This window comes from Tyto alba, unplaced genomic scaffold (assembly GCF_018691265.1).
Source record: "Tyto alba isolate M040663 unplaced genomic scaffold, T.alba_DEE_v4.0 Super-Scaffold_40, whole genome shotgun sequence".
Taxonomy (NCBI): domain Eukaryota; kingdom Metazoa; phylum Chordata; class Aves; order Strigiformes; family Tytonidae; genus Tyto; species Tyto alba.
In genome coordinates, this window is record NW_024881316.1 from 50,540,648 (window position 1) to 50,556,940 (window position 16,293).

Sequence of the window (16,293 nt, forward strand, 5' to 3'; positions counted from 1 at the left end):
GGGGATACGGCGGCGTGGCCTGGATGCCGGCGGCTCTCCTCCTTGCTGCCTCCGTGCCTCTTACTGCTGTTTTCTTCTACAAGAGTAGCAGAGTTCCTGCTTCAAAACAAGTTTTATTTTTAATTCAGGACATTTGTTTGCTCTGCTTTAAAGTAACCAGGAAAGCATTAAATTCCAATTAGAAAGATTCCTCCAGCGCTGAGCTGTGTAGCATCAGCTCTGGAATGCAGCACTCCTACACGGCTGCTTCCTGGACTGTCTCTGCATACACAAAACACACAAAAGCCTCCTTCCTCATGAAAAAAAAAAAAAAAAAAATCTAGTCACTTAAATTCAAGAATAGCCCCAATTCAGGCAGAGTTGTCCCGTGGCGTTGCTTGGCTGTTGGCTGTGTTTTCACCTGGGTGATGTTGGGGATCGGGTCGGCACCATCCACCGAGCCCTCTGTAATTCGACCGGTCCCCAGAGTCCCGGTGGGAAGCAGCACTAGTACAGGGTGATGCTGCTGTTTTTTTTTTTTTTTTTTTTTTTTCTTTCTCCCTTCTCACAAGCATTGGGGAGGATAGTTTTTATTGTGAGAACACGGAATTGTGATAAAAGTCAATGAAGCGAATGCAAACTGGGGTAGGCAGCGAACAGATGAGCTGTGTGCATATTATTTTGCTTAGAGGCTTTGACTTGAGCTCTTTGAGACTGCCGTGTAGCTTAACGTGACATTATTTCTGCTCATATACATATAAAACAGGAAGCGCATTCAGATAACATCAACAGCCACTTCCTTATATGTGCAAAAATAAAGTGCTCTGACAGCAGCAAAACTGACACTTTGATTTTAGAAAGGCTTAGAGACCTTTGTGCGTGTGTGGACCCACATGGGCATTACACGGAGCCAATCAGGAGCACGGGGGAAAAAAATTGAAAACCAAGCCCCGCGCCGTGTTGCCTGTCCGTCTGTGCGGGAGCGGGAGGCGGGAGGCGGCCAGGAGCAGCTCTGAGTGCGGAGCTTGAGCGGCAGCAGCGATGGTGGTGGAGCAGCGCGGTGGAGTTCCCCGCCAAGGTAGGACGCCGCTGCTTCAGCCGCCAGCCGCGGCCGAGTTTCGCTCTGGGGAAGGGAGCGGGGGCTGCTCTGGCCGGGGGCGCTCCGTGCCGGTCGGAGGCGAGGCGGGCGCCCTCCCTTTGGCCTTGACCCCGCTGCTCGGCTGCCGCCTGTGGAGTTGGATGGTGAAAACAAAGCTCCGCTTGGATACGGGACTCCTGACAGGATGCCGGCAAGACCCCGCGGGTTCTGTGTTGCTTTAAATCGTCCCGAACCTTCCAAGTGGCAAGGGCTCCATTCCGGAGGCTTTTAGCGCTCGCGTACGTCTGGTGGGACAGCGGGCGGGCGGCGCCTGGTAGTGCTCCGGCTGCGCGGTGCCGCCGGCTGCCCGCGCGCCTCAGTGGTGCGCCCGGGGTTGTTCGAGCTCCGGGTTACTGACACGCTCTGTCCTTGTGGTGTCTGGGAAGAAACGGGTATAAATCAGCCGGGTTTGTGGGATCAGCTGCAAAGCTTCCGCTGGCTGGAGTGGAGCCCCGATCAGTGCCGACGCCCGGCTTTGCAACCTGGTGCAAATAACTGGAAGGCGTTTGGTTCCAGTACAGAGCTGCCCAGACTTCCATGGCTTCTGACAATGAAAACAGCTGTCAAAATTGGATTTTCCTATGATTTCTGCCCTGTCCCTGGCGTACCCTTTCTAATCAGAGTCATCCTGAAAGAGAAGGGGTTTGTTTAGCTGCTAGAACTGACACCTTCCACGGGAGCCGTTGCAGTAACAGTTATCTTCAGCCTAAGTTTGCTGTATTAGAAAGGTAAAAAAAAGGGGGGAAAAATCAGATGGCAAAGTGAACTTTAAGGGAAAGGGGGAAACAAACTGGACAAGATGATCAATAATCCCTCCCCATTAGCCAGTGATCAGCTTGTCTTGCATTTTTATACACCAGACACGCACTGGTGGGTCCCTCGTGGCTCCCAGGCAGTCAGAATTTTGTTTGACCAGATTAGTGTTCAAAGTGAAAAGTAACTATATTTGGCAAAATGTCATTTACTGAAAAGAGATTGGAAGATTTCAGTGAGGTTAAAGTAGAATATCACCATAAATTCCTCTTAAATAGGACAGTGAAGGAAAATACCTGGAATAATTAAACTTCTATACTGTGTTCACTGCCAATGGCTCATACTTTGGAAAATAAGAATACGAAAGAAGGAAAATAAGAATATGAAATAAAACAGTGTCCTATACCTGAAACTTAGTGCTTTATATTTTAGTATAGAGGAAAACCTGGGGAGTCCGGACGCACAGAAATACCAGTTTGCAGTCGGGGGGCATGACCTGCTGTTACTACAGGAGCTTTGCTGTGAGGGTGGCTCTCAGCTCCCCTAATTAACACCCCGGGCCCCCTCCCGGCGCTGCCTTCAGAAAGCGCTTTGCTGCTGTGCACGCCCCTAACAGCTGCCCCAAAAAAAAAAATGTTAAAAAAAAAAAGAGTTCTGTTTGGGTTATGTCATTTTGTTTCTTCCTGCAGAAGATTTGGTAGAAATACCAGCTTTTCTAAATACAGCCAATTCCTGCCTGTGCTCGTGACTCATGAGGAAGCTGTTTCCCAAGTATCACATTATGCAATTTACCAAGGAATCTGCGCACACAACGCCAAAAGTGTTCTTTTTTTCTTTTATTTAAGTTAGTGTATCTTCTTTCTAGGCTGGTATATCACAGTATCCAGGCTTTGAGTGAGCTGTAGTTTTTCATAAGGGGCTATACAGCCTCCGAGGGCTTACTCTCTAGGAGTCAAGTTGTATTTCCATTAGACTTCACAGCAAGCACCATATTTTTGAAGTTGCATGAGCAACAGTCTTTGGGCACTTACATGCGGTTCTGCGTTTGGTTGGCATTTTAGACATGTAGAAAAATGGGTTATAAACTGAAAATCTACAGTAGAAGATCATTTTTTTGCGTGTATTCCCATGCATGAATTTTCCTCAGCCACTAAAAATCCTCCGGCTTACTGAAGGACTGGCAGATCAACTTTCTGCAGGCCACCTGCAAGCTGTGCTTTTACTGAGCGGCCTTTTGTGAACCTTTCCCAGCACTTTAACAAAGCACTCTCAGCTTTACAGTCCTGGCCTGAGCTGAGCTCAGAGCCTGTTTTACACGCCAGCCTGCTGCTCAGCGCCCGCTCTGCAGAGCTCAGCCCAGCTCCCGCTCCTCTCCTGCGAGGAGGAGAGCCAGCCCCACGCTGTAGTTCCTGCTCTGTTATTTGGGGTCGGTGGCATCGAGCTCCTGCTTGGGGCATGAGCTGGAGAAAGCTTGGGCATCGCTCCTGCCCCGTGTCCCCGCCCGAGGCGGGCAGGATGGCCCTTCTGAGTGGCTATTCCCACGAGCCCAGGATTTCTGAGGTACTGTATGGCCCCAAAATATTTCCACTGAAATGTAGGGAAATGCGATTGGGAAGTCCTTGATTTGTTTTGCAGTAAATCTGAAGAGTGAGCAGCCATTTAATAGAGCAACGACCTTTCAGAGCCAGCCCGCTCTCGGAGGGGTTCTCGTTGCCCCGGGCGGGTGCTGTTTGGCCCCCAACGGTGCCCGTTTGAGGGTTGCCCGGGCCCCGCGGGAGCTGGGAAGGGTGCGGGGTCCTCTGAGCAGCACCCCCCTTCCCCCCCAGCCCCCCGGGGGCGTCCGCGGGCGCTGGAGCCGCGATGAACTGGGAGGATTCAGCCACAGAGCTGGTGTTTGGGAGCAAAGAGGAATTGAAAGCTGTTGCGTGTGGCTGCAGCTGCACAGGGCGAGCAGAGGAGCAGTAAAGCCGCTTCTGTCTGAGTCCCGAGCTTTGCCGTCCTCGTGCATTTTGGCTGCGTTCGGCAGGTGTCTCAGGTGCTTCTCCGAGCTAGAGGCTTCGGAAAATCCGCTGCCGCCGAGTATGGACACTGTTCCGTTTAATTCAGACCGGCCCTTGCAGCCAATACTGCGTCACCGTTGGAAATGTCCGTGCTGCAGGCTCGGCAGGGAGGCGTCCAGGCGTTTCTCTGCACGGGGGGGTGTCCCCAGCTGGCAGGAGGGGGACGCTGAGCGGGTTTGAGGGGCCGCCCGCAGCGGTGGAGACGCTGTGGTGCAAAGCGAGCGGGTCTCTGGGGGACAGCCTGTGGGGCTGGCCAGGAGCTGGGTGGCCAAGCTCTCCCGCGGAGCAGGGAAGGTTTCGCCGTGCGGCACTCACCCCGCTGCTGTCACCAGCAGGGCAGGGGCTGCTTTGGCAATGAGCTTTCTCACCTGGGTTGTTGTTTTGTTTTGTTTTGTTTTTTTTTTTTTTCCCCCTTTATTGCTTCAGCTCCTCTGGCTTGCCTTTGAGATTTTTGCAGTTGCTTCAGTTGCTCCGTGTCAAACAAAATCTCAGTGCCTTTGCCTTTCAGCCTCGCATACAGTGTCCCGTTCAGTTTTTACCCACAAAAACATACACCGGGTGCCTCTCCTCTCTAGAAGAAAGGTCGTCTGTGACCTGGCAAAATGTCATTTACTGAAAAGAGATTGGAAGATTTCAGTGAGGTTAAAGTAGAATATCACCATAAATTCCTCTTAAATAGGACAGTGAAGGAAAATACCTGGAATAATTAAACTTCTATACTGTGTTCACTGCCAATGGCTCATACTTTGGAAAATAAGAATACGAAAGAAGGAAAATAAGAATATGAAATAAAACAGTGTCCTATACCTGAAACTTAGTGCTTTATCTTTTAGCTCTGTGTCCTAGAAAGAATGCAAACTTGAAAACACAAACCTCTCTTCACAAGGAGCCACATCAAGAAGACGAGGGGCAATGGGTGCAAGTTGCACTGAGAGAGGTTTCATCTTGACATAACAAATTTTTTACAGCAAGAGCAGTCGTTCACTGGAACAACCTCGCTGGGGACGCGGTGGAGTCCCCATTGTTGGAGGTTTTCAAGATGAGGTCGGACAAGTTGCACGATAACCTCGTCTGGGCTGCCCTCCCCACCGAAGGTCGGACTGGATGACCTTCGAGGTCTCTGCCACCCGGGGTGTTTCTGGGGAGCGGCCGGGGGGCTGGACGTCTGCGTGCAGCAGATTCACCCTTCACTCGCGGGTCGGCGGAGAGGCTGGGGGGCCGCTCGCCGGGGAACGCAGCAGCAGCCCCTGCCTCGGGCGGGATGGGCCGAAGGGCTCCTGGCCCCCCCAGCCCACCGCGCGCGGGTGCTTGGCACCTCGGTGCTGGTCCTGCCAGCTGGGGGCCCGCTTCGTTCTTCAAAGCAGAATGCACGTTCAGGAGGTGTTTGATCTCTCTGCATGTGAAGCCGTTTCTGAGGAAAGCCTGAATTTGTTGCTTCACTGGCATGACAAGATCCTCCTTTAACCTCTCTACATCTATTTTTTCCTTATTCCTTTTAATCTTAAACTTCGCTGGTACTGAATCAGTACTGGGGGATTTTTGAACTGTGTGTACTGTGCTACTGAGGTTGTGTGTCTTCCATGTCCACGTGCAGGAGAAACCTTGCTAGGATGGGTTGGTGGGTTTTTTTGAAGGCAGCAATCATGATTCTCAGAACAGGCAGCCTGACAGCTCCAGGCCTTAGGAATGAAGTCTCCAGCTCAGTCTCGGGTGTCCCCATTGAAAGCTCAGTGTGCTCAGGAACGGCCATCGTGAGTCCGATCACTAGCGTAGCCCGGTGGGCTTCTCTGTGTTGATCCTCAGCAGTAACCCAGGGAGAAGGTGCAAGAAGAGCACAAGAACATGACAAGTGTGGTTCTACGTCATCCACAAGTCTCCAGCTCTTGTATTTGAATCTGAACCATTATTCCGTTTGCTTTACCATGCCAGTCGGGGTTTTGCAGACCCTCGTCAGATCGCTTGTCAGTTATCTCTTCCAGGCTGAATGACCCTTCTCGTTCCGCATTTAAGGGCCATTCCGTCCTTGTTGGGCTCTCCTAGCTCCCCGAGATGTATTCAGAGCTGGTATGAAAAGGGCACACAGTCTTCAAGAAGTAGGTGCGTGTGTGTTTTGTTTCTGTTCCTTATTTCCCTCCTGGTAATTCCTGTCATTCTGCTTGCTTTGACCACAGTTGACCTGAGGCTGTTGTACAAGTGTTTATTCTAATACTGAGATGATGTTCCTCTGTGGTCATTGTCCCCTCTCCTACAAGTTGTCTGGCAGCCCTTGAATAACTCGGTATCATCAGCAAACATCACCGCTTCACTATTTGCTTATTTTTCCACACAATTTACGTGCATGATACTTGGATATCTTGACAACCTTCTGATGTTCTTGCTGTCAGATACGTTTTTGGTCTGCACGTGCGGTACCTGGCTGCAGAACAGGTCCTGGGAGGAGCAGCCAGGACGTGCAGTCCGCAGGAGCTGGGGCTGGTGGCATTCAGCCAGGCAGACTGACCGTGACATCTTCAGGCTCTGCTTCCTTCTTTCACTATTGCAGAAACTATTAAAAAAAGAAGTTTCCAGAGAGACGTGCTAAGGAGTTGTGTCACTGTGTAACTCCGAACTGCTGGAGGGAAACCAGATTAAACTCGATGTTAGTGATTAGAGGAGCAGGGCAGCCTGTCAGGGAGATGGACGGTCTCACGCGATAGAATCGCTTGTGCCTGTGCAAACGGAGGTTGTGTGTCTGTGCCTGTGTTGTTGGAGCCCTATCACTGTCCTGTGCTTGGGGCAGAGCCTTGCCGCCCTCGGAGAGCTCTGTTTATTTACGTAGACCGGGGGGTACTTTAGGCAGCTGAGCGTGTTTGTGTCTCAGCTAGGCGTTACAGCTGGGGAGCGTGCTGCCACTAACGCCAGCTCCATGCAAATTGTGTCTCTAATGGGACTTGACCATGTTACGGTGTTTGTCGTAGGCACACTGAATTTGGTTGAATTTCCTGTCCGGCCATTATTTAAAGTAGGAGTGCTATGTATAAGCTATATATATGTGTATATAAATAACGCCCCACCTGGAGTACCGCGTTCAGCTCTGAAGCCCCCAACATCGGAGCTGCTCGAGCGGGGCCAGAGGAGGCCACGGAGATGCTGGGGGGGCTGGAGCAGCTCCCCTGGGGGGCCGGGCTGAGAGAGTTGGGGGGGTTCAGCCTGGAGAAGAGAAGGCTCCGGGGAGCCCTTCGAGCGGCCTCCCAGGGCTTAAAGGGGGGGCAGGAGAGGTGGGGAGGGACTCTGGGTCAGGGGGTGGGGGTAGGACGAGGGGTGACGGTTTTGCACTGAAAAAGGGCAGATTTAGGTGAGATCTGAGGCAGAAATTGTTCCCTGTGCGGGGGGGGAGGCGCTGGCCCAGGGTGCCCAGAGCAGCTGTGGCTGCCCCCTCCCTGGAAGGGTTCAAGGCCAGGTTGGACGGGGCTGGGAGCCCCCTGGGCTGGGGGAAGGGGGCCCTGCCCGGGGCAGGGGGGGGCACTGGGGGGGGATTTAAGGTCCTTTTAAGCCCAAACCAGTCTGTGATTCTGTGATACATACATACACACTATCGACACGCATGGATGAGAGGAGTCTTCATAACCATTGTTGTGTATCGTATAGTATTTGTCCTGAGTGATTGAAAACATCTTGTTTTACCAACAGAGGATTTAAATGTTTGTAGCCTTACTAAAATTTAGTTTTTACGAAGTGGGTAACATACGTTCTAAAAGTCCTGGCTGGGTAGCACTGCCCTGTGCTTACCACAGAGGAACTGGCATTTCTCCTGTACTTTTCTTTTCAAGTGAGTCCTGGCCACGTAACTCCCTCTTTGTATTTTTAGCATCAATAGCAGCAAAGTTCTAACGTGCAGTGATTACTACCAGCTCGGTAGTCATCTTCAGCTGTGAAGGAGGCACAGCAATGTCTGATACAGTTTTTGTTCTGATTGCTTCCTTTGCTTCTCTTCAAGGAGAAGAACTTTCCTGTTCTGTCTGTCCGATGGGTAACGCGATTACCTGTGACTTACTGATGGTGTGACGAACGTCTCTGTCACGATCTGCGGTTTTCAATTGCACTTTCTCAGTAACATTTTTCTTACCTGTCACATTTGCTCGTGCTTTCATCACATGTTGGAAATTAGATCTTTTAAAATGAAATATGTGTATTAGTGCTGCAGACTGTCTGCGTTCTTACTGGCAACGATACGGCCACGCTCCCTGTGCCCGCAGCGGTTTGCCGTCTTCTAGTGCAGCAGTTCATTCTTTTCCTCTCAAAACACGGCCCACAGGAATTTCCTCACTTTTAGAAGCATTGAAGCTTTTGCTGGTGGGCCCGTAAGGCTGCGTGAGCTGTGGTCTTTCAGACTCTGCAGTTTCTTTCCCTACACTACAGGCAGGTGCATGGCATTTACCCCGCGGGGATAACTCGGAACAAAAAGGTCGCGGTAAGGAAGCGAAGAGGCGGCTTTCCCTGCCCCTCGGCTCGGCCCCGGGGACACCTTCGCCGAGGCACTGGCAGCCGGAGTGCCTGGAGCTGAGGCTGCCCAGTTTTCTCTTTAAAGACCTTTTTCACTTGCCAAGCTTTAATTTCGGGGCTTGGTTGTCTGTCTGTCTGGTGAAGAGGGAGTGTCTTTTAACATCGGCAGGATCTCTTCAACTGCTGCTGAGAATAAAGGGTAGGGAATTCGATTTTTTTTTGTTTTTGTTTGGTCCACTGAAAAGCCTTATTTTACCAGTGCGATACACTGCCATGGCAGTGCCTCAGCCCAGGACTTTAAATTCAACTGCGTAGTTTCTTGCTGGAAAAAAAAAAAAAAAACAAAAAAACCAAAAACACAAAAACCAAAAAAACCCCAACAACAACAAAAACAACACAGTTTTTTTGTTTCCACGCCACTGTGCCTGCATTTCTGAGCCGCTCGGTTCAGGCGGTTTGCAGCCACGGGCGAGGGCACAGGTCAGAACAACAGGAACAGGGAGCGCAGTTTTGGGGTCGACAGGCAAGTTTGTAAGCGCGGCTCGTTTTTCACCAGAACTGTAAGTACCCCAGCTTGGCTCTTTCTCTGTTTTCCGTTCAGAGCTGTGGAATCCATTGTCAAAAGGCGGGAGTTGCTTTTTTGGCTGGCCCGGCTGCAGCAGCCCTGGGGTGGCTGCGGAGGCCGCGCTGCAGCCTCTGCTCCAGCTGCCCGGAGGCCCCACGAGCGCTTGGCTTGCGGCTGACAAGATTTAATGTTTCTCAGCTATTTTTAATGTACTTTTGCAAATTAATGAAAATTAGTTTGGGGTGTGAGTTGGAAGTGCTGTTGACAATTAATTCCACATGTGGGCCTTGCTGTTCCTGCGCGATCGTTCCCATATGGAGTGAATCAGGAAGAGTTAATCACAAACAACTGCATGAAGAGGAGCTCTAATAGCTTCATTTTTATATTTTTTTGACAGTGGTCTCTAGAAACTGATCTCTCAACAGTAGAGAAGAAATTGAATTTAATCTTAGCTACGTTTCCTGCTCTCTGCTAGCAAACCTTTAGGCGGACGTGTTACAACCCTGGTTTAGGGTGGCTCCTGGATCAGAGGCTGTTGTGCCGGGTGCTGTACACAGGATTCCTGCCCCGGGGAGCTGGCAGTCACATCCCTTAAGTGACAGCAAGTAAAAGCACAGAAGGAAATACAGGGAAACAGTTAAATTCATCCATATGGGCCGTACTTTGACCCCTAAGTTAGGACTCCGAGCCACAGGCCTGTATTTCAGCTACGTACCCTGGAGCCGGTGCTCAATGTGAGCGTCGGCATCGTATTATCTTCATCAGTTTCTCCGCATAAAAGTTATTTGGAAAGTTCCTAAGTTGTCTAAATGAACCGTTTCCAGGCCAGCTGTGTGGTTTCACCAATGAAGAAAAAATGTTACTTCATAGAATCATAGAACGCCAGGTGGGAAGGGACCTGGAGGATCATCCAGTCCAACCTTGGCAAAAGCCCGGTCTAGACAAGGTGAATCTTAGAAGGGCCCGGTGGTGGGGTGAAAATCAGGAAGCTTCAGTGTAGTGAGTAATTCATGGTTCCTCTCCAAAAAATCAAACGCTTGTGCTAGTGCTGTCTCAGCAGTAAATGCACTGGGATCACTGCTGCTGCAGCGCAGGAATAACTGCTTACCACGCTCGTGTGCTCATGGAACACATGGTAATCAAATAATCCCCCCCCCAGGCACTCCAGGCGTGTGTACCTTGGCAACAGACCCTTGTTAAGTAGATTAATTGGTGAGACACCTTGCAGGCCCAGGTGAGGAGGTAGCTGGGAGAGTGATGTGCAAACCTTCGCAGGCTCCAGGTTGTGCCGCGGCGTAGCTGGGTTGGAGACCCTCTATAATCAGGATACCAGATTTTTAAACTGCTTATTTGCTTTGATTAACGTGGGTATTGTCAGAGTCAAGCTGCAGTAACAATGATCAAAGAGGCCTGAGAGCTGCTGAGTTAGTTTTAAGTAGCAGTCAGGCTTGAGGAGAGCAGCCGTGCTGCCCCCCATGCAGTCACTCCGAGGTGAAACGTGCTGCAGGAGCCCAGAGGGGAGTTCAAAGAAACGTGACCACATCTTCCCCTCTTCAAGCACCTACATTAGCTTCCTATAGAGCTCGTGTTTGGCCACCTCGAATCGGCTCTGCATTTGAGTCAGCAACCTAGAAACGTGTTCTGTTACCCCCAAACAACACGCGAAGCGTGCGGCCCGGCTCACGGAGGTGCTGCTCCAAAGGCTCTGCCCAGGACGCTGGCCCGTGCCCTCCCTTCACTGACCCTGGGTAGGCTTGGGCAGCCCTGGGGACCCCGCTGTGAGCCAGCACGCCGTGGTAGCCCTGCAAAAACAAACCTAGCCAGGGAAAGATGGGCAGCCCGGTGCCTGATTAGCAGTTTGAATCACCTGCTGCGTGCGGGGCCAGTCCAAGGGACGGGACGGAGCGGCTGGGCTGGGCTGGGAGGCACAAGACCTCCTTTTGATGACAGCAAACTGTTAGATCAGTTCGTTTGTTTGTGTGCCTTAACAAACTTGCTGTGCTCTGGATACGTTGCTCTGGCTCAGGAATGCACGGGTCTTCAGCGCTAGCAGTCACAAGTAACACTCAAAAAATAAGGTGTTTTGCTGAAGGATTCGGTAAGGAAGTGTAAGAAGACTCTTCTCTAGAACTCACAGGGCTTTTCACAACCACATGCTGCCCAAAGGGGGGTTGCTTTGCAAGGAGCAAAGTTGTGTGGGGGAGTATTTCAGTTGCAGGTGTGTTACTTCAGAGCAAATACTCCCATACAGAACGAGTTATATAATGATTGGATTCTCTTAAAAATAAATTGTTATTAACAGTACAACGATACCACTCACAGCAGTCAACGGAAATTCCCTTGAGCTTTGCAGGCACGCACACTTGACTCCATGAGGTGAAGCTTTGGGCTCTGACAAGCTCTTCAGGGAGGTGGCACTGCTTGAAAACGTACTCGACAGCAAGAGCCATCGGGGCCTTTTGTGTGTGCGTTGCCCTTTCTGTTGTGTTGTTTTTTTTAAACCATGCATTCCTGGGAATGCAGTGACTAACACATGCAAATACCCTGGTACAGCTTCAGATGAGTAAATGGGTTGCTCTGTTTTCTCTCGGTGTTGATTTGGCGTGGCTGCTGCCGAGCCAAGCTGTTGAGCTGTGTCGCAGGGTGACTATGTTAGGAAGACGAGTGCTGCGTTTGTGCTGCTTCGTGCTTCTCAGTTTCTGCCTCCAGGGTGCCTTATTGATGCTGTGCTTAAATTCACATCTTTGCTTTTGAGTACGCAGCGGAAGAAATCTTACTGAAGCCTGAACCTCGTGTGCACAGGGCGCCGGGTTTTGCACGACCGTGTCTGTAGAGCTGCCAAGCGCTCCGCGCGGCGGAGGTGGCCGTGACCTGCCCGCGTTTCCTCTCGCAGGCCGTGACTGCTGAGTGGGCGTGCTGTTGCACAATCAATCTCTCTCCTTCACATGTGTGATGCAGAAATACCCTTCATGCTCCTTTTTTAATCAAATGCCTGAGAAGTGAGGGAGAAGAGGTGCGCTGCTGCTGCTGCTGCCCTTGTGTGTGTCCCTGCGTAACAGCAGGAGGTGCTGGCACGGCGAGGTCCGTGTCCTGCCTGACCTGCAGTTACCCAACTCCATCTCTGTTCTGTAGGTTGTAAATTTTCCTCCTGAAGGACTCGGCACTCAAGGAGCAACCTGCTGAAATGGCAACTATTCTCTGGCTATTGCACGTCAGCTGAGATCCAGAGAAAGAGAAAACCTGCTAGGAATGGCAGGGGTCGTTTTAGGGGCTCCTCGGAGCAGGTGCCGTGTTCAAACTGAGCAACAAAAGGAGACTAGGAAAGTCAACGCTGGCAGTTGGGTATTGGCCATGTCAAAACTGGCAGCTCTGGTAGTTGAGTGTTAGTGCTAGAAGCTTTTCTGGTATGAGAGCACAAAACATTGGCCTTTTTCGAAGTAATTTGTACACTGGTATACTCAGAGGAGGATTTTCCTGTCTTCTCTCGCTTTAATGTAGACGTTCTCCCAACTTCTGTGTCAGGTAGAATCATGTACCTAACAAGACTTTTTCCTTGTGGGTCAACTCATCCTCCTCACTCTCCATTTCAAGGCCTCTGCTCTCGGGTGCACTCGTGGAGGGCAGAAGGCTCTCTGGGACCCCTCTTTGCACCAGCCTCGCGGCAGGAGGCACCTGGCCGCCGCTGGGCATCGGGGAGGTGGCTGTGAGGAAGGCGGCTCTTCCACCCTGCCGGGGTGATGCTCTTCCTCATCGGTGCCCTCAGTCACAGCCTGTGTTTCTGTCTTTGGGTCTTAACCATGAAGTGGTGCGGGTGTTGTTAACGAGTCTGGGGAGAGGTTGTCACCGCTGCCTTTGTGGTGACCTGCAGGGACAGGCCTGAAGTACCTGTGTGCTGTCACCAGGGCGAGCACCTGAATTTTCTGTGGCAGTAAGCACTGCCGGCCTGGACTGCAGGGCTCGGTTCTTGGCTTTGCACAACTGGCCTTGACCTCCATAATTTCACTTCTGCTTCTCAGCATCCAAGAAGAAAGAAGTTTAGGTGAACTGCTAAGTTCTTTGAGCTCTAAAAGTAATTTTTAGGGAAGAGGGAAGTGTTCTTGACAGGGAAACTTGTATTTTAGGTAAAGTAAAAAGCAAACACTGAAATCTTTGCAATAATGTGCGGAGACCAGACGCGGGCAGCTGCCAAGGTCAGTCATCAAGTGAGTGTTGGGATAAACATCAACATGGGGAATGAATGATTGCTTCTGTCAGCTACCTGAGCTACCATAGTGCATGTTGTGAATAATTCAGGTTTATCAGTCACACTCACAGTCTGAACTGTTTTCCTAAAGGCACACATCTGCCATAATGTTTGGTTTTTAACAAACAAACCCCAACAACAGAACAACTCATTGATGTTGGCTAATTTGATGTTGGTTGAGGTAATTAGCACTTAAAGCTGTAATTTTTTAATGAGTTTATGTAAAATACTTTCTCTTCTTCCTTCCAGTACAACAGCTGAAAAAATGTTTGGATCAGTAAAACATCTCTAAATTGAGAACATTTTGATGATCATAATTTGAATTCTTGAACACCCAGGGAGCTGTGCCTTTGTGTGCCTTTGTCATCGCTGTGTGTCTTCCAGAAAACTTGAAATGCTTAAGCTTAGGAAGCGATAGGGGTACAAATTAGCAAGCATTTCTTTTCACTGTTTCTTTTAGTTTCATTCAGTTTATAATTAGATACTGAGCCTGCTGGGCTGGGGACTTCTCATTCCTTTTGCACACATATTGCCTGCAGCAGGTCTTCCAGTTTGTGGCTGGTGTTCCTAGATGTGCTGCAGACAATAAACGTAGTCATGGGCCCTCCCCATGCCCGGGCTGAAACCAGAACTACTTTTGTGTCATTTGGGTAAACCTGGGGTGTGTTAACTGGGTAGATCTCCGTAGCAGATAAGGCTGTATGACAGAGATGTTGTCTGAAATGTTTATTATGCTGATGGATGCTCATGTGCCCGGGCTGGAGAGTTGCACAGCTTGGCCCTGTGTCCCCAGGAGCTCCACGCTGACCCGTCCCTTTGATGCCGAGCCATCGTGGACACACGCCATGGGTATTGGTGGCAGAGTCTCGGGTGTTTGATGTAGAGGCTTTGGCAGCTCAGGTTGTCCGACCTTTCTCTAAGTGATCCAATACTCCACGTGGTGTTACTACTTTGTCAGAGCTGCTTGGTGCCAACTGTATTTCTTCCCTAGAGCAGAGAGCTGTAGAGCCGTGTCTTTCCTTTTCTCTTTCCCCCTCGTTCTTAAGGTGCTTGTCAGTATTGAACTGATGTCCTTTCCTAGAGTGGCGGAATTGCCCAGTGTAACCAGGAGGGCACGTAGGAATAAATTTACTCCAGGAAAGGTTTAAACCGGGAGAGAAAGACAGTGGAGAGCTGAGGTGAGATCACTGGCACATGGAGACCTGTGAGCGATCAGACACAAACTCGTTGAGTACTTCAGTTTGTTTTCTCAGAGCTGCCGGTGCGAGATACGCTCCAGCCTCCCCAAACGGAGCAAATAGTTGATCTTTTTTCTGTAGATAAGGATATAATCTGGTAACAGGAATGTGAAATCCTCATCAGAGCAGTACAAGTTTCAGCTTTACCCAGGGTAAGTGCAGGAGGGGGAGTTCTGGGAAGTTGCAATTGGACAGTATTTTTGGGCATTTATTTCTTCCTTCATTTTAGCAAGGAACAGTCACGTGGGGGAGAAGTCTTTTAAAATGGTTGTCTTACTTGGAAGTATGATATTGTTTTGATACCAATTCAAGGTCAAGTTCCTATTCTCATTCTGATAAACTGCATACCTGTAGAAAAAAAGCGCACTGGATTAACCAGAGACATTTCAGTGCTTCTCAAAACATGTTTTAATGGCTTTCACTAGAAGTTTTTCATGTAATACATCTGGATCCCATTAGCTGTTTAAAATTAGGTTATTTTAAGCTTATGACTGCACATAGTTGAAAAGGGGGGGTATTGTATTTTTAGTTCAGCTTGACTCTACTTTCTTTCCAAATGAGTAAAGCGCAGCCTTTTCTTTCTGAATATGTAGATTTTGAGGCAGACAACCCCATGGAAATGCATGCAACCCCTTGAGCAGGAACTCTGGATCTACTATTTTAATTTTTTTTCATATTATACTCTCCCGGGCCCAAACAAAATCAGAGACAAAGCCCCAGTAGAGCTCCTACTTCTGAGCTCCAGCAGGACGCAGAGGTGAGTACCTAGCCCGTGTGCCCACGTGCCTTTGCACCGAGCTCTGCTGCAGGAGTGACGAGAGCTGGCGGCGGCCGAGGGGACGTGTCTTGCGTCTAGATCGTGCTGCTTTTTGGTCCTTTCAAAGGCAGAGAGTAAATATCTGAATTGCCTGAAGACTTATGTGGAAGAGCACTGCTTCTGTGCCAAGTAAGAAAGCAAATTTACGCTGGCAGCGGGATTACAGATTTCATACTCCTAATGGGTGGAATGAATTATCAGGCTGCGTTACCCATTCATAAGATGGCATTGATTTCTGCAGCGCCTGCAGCCAGAGCAGTTTGGTTGGTGATGCTCGTGAAGCTGTAACCCAGCAAAAGCCTTTTTGTCCCTGGTAGATTGTTTTATCTAATGCTCTGAGTATAAATGTAGCAGAACAATTTCATTGTTCCAAAATAGTTTGATTCCACTTACCCAAAGATGCGAGTTTCTTTTATTGCATAGTATATTTGAAAGTATAATTAGCTCTGATGCTTAAAAGATAAAGGATGAGAGATCCCGTAAAACCTCGCAGTTGCAGGAACTGCCGTGCGAGCCGTTCAGAAGGCTCTGCCCTTTGCTTCCATCACCGAGCCTGTTGCAGTGCCGAAATACAGGGTCCGTGTGATGGTTTTGCACGAGTAGTATTTGGGTAGGTTTCAGTTGCCTTCAGCCATAGCTCAAGTGAAAGATTCTTCTTGTCAGATTAATTTTAGTTTTGCAAACTGTTACATCCTTTTTTTTTTTCCCCCCCGATTTCAAAGTATTTTGACTCCCAAATTCTCCAACAACTGCAGATGTATTTTTCCTTTCTTCTAGCATGTTTTTAGTGGTTTCATTTAGTTTCACGCTGTTAAACAGTTAGCATGTTAATTGAGATATCTATGCGCCAGTGTTTGGTAAACTGAACTGCCAAGGCTGACCTTAAGCCGAATGACCTAAGAGTCATTTTCTTTTGGAGTCACTGAAGTAAAACCGTTGTATAAACATAAGGTCATTCTTTATGTTTGCTTTCCTCAGCAGTGTCCTCCGCATCTCATCTGAAACAAGCCTGAGAAAC

At 49.6% G+C, this 16,293-nt stretch overlaps 1 protein-coding gene across 4 annotated transcripts in view; it reads left to right on the forward strand.

Annotated features, from left to right (window-relative positions):
• The window catches only part of ASXL2 (ASXL transcriptional regulator 2), a 127,568-nt gene that overhangs the window by 66,652 nt on the left and 44,623 nt on the right, over positions 1 to 16,293 (forward strand). The window contains exon 1 of one of the 4 annotated variants that reach the window (XM_042803473.1): positions 804 to 1,057. The exons of the other annotated variants lie outside the window; for them this stretch is intronic. Within the exon in view, the coding sequence (XP_042659407.1) occupies positions 1,021 to 1,057 (37 nt within the window). The 5' untranslated portion in view covers positions 804 to 1,020. Of the gene's footprint in view, positions 1 to 803; positions 1,058 to 16,293 lie in introns of those variants that run through there. 4 annotated transcript variants of the gene reach the window in all.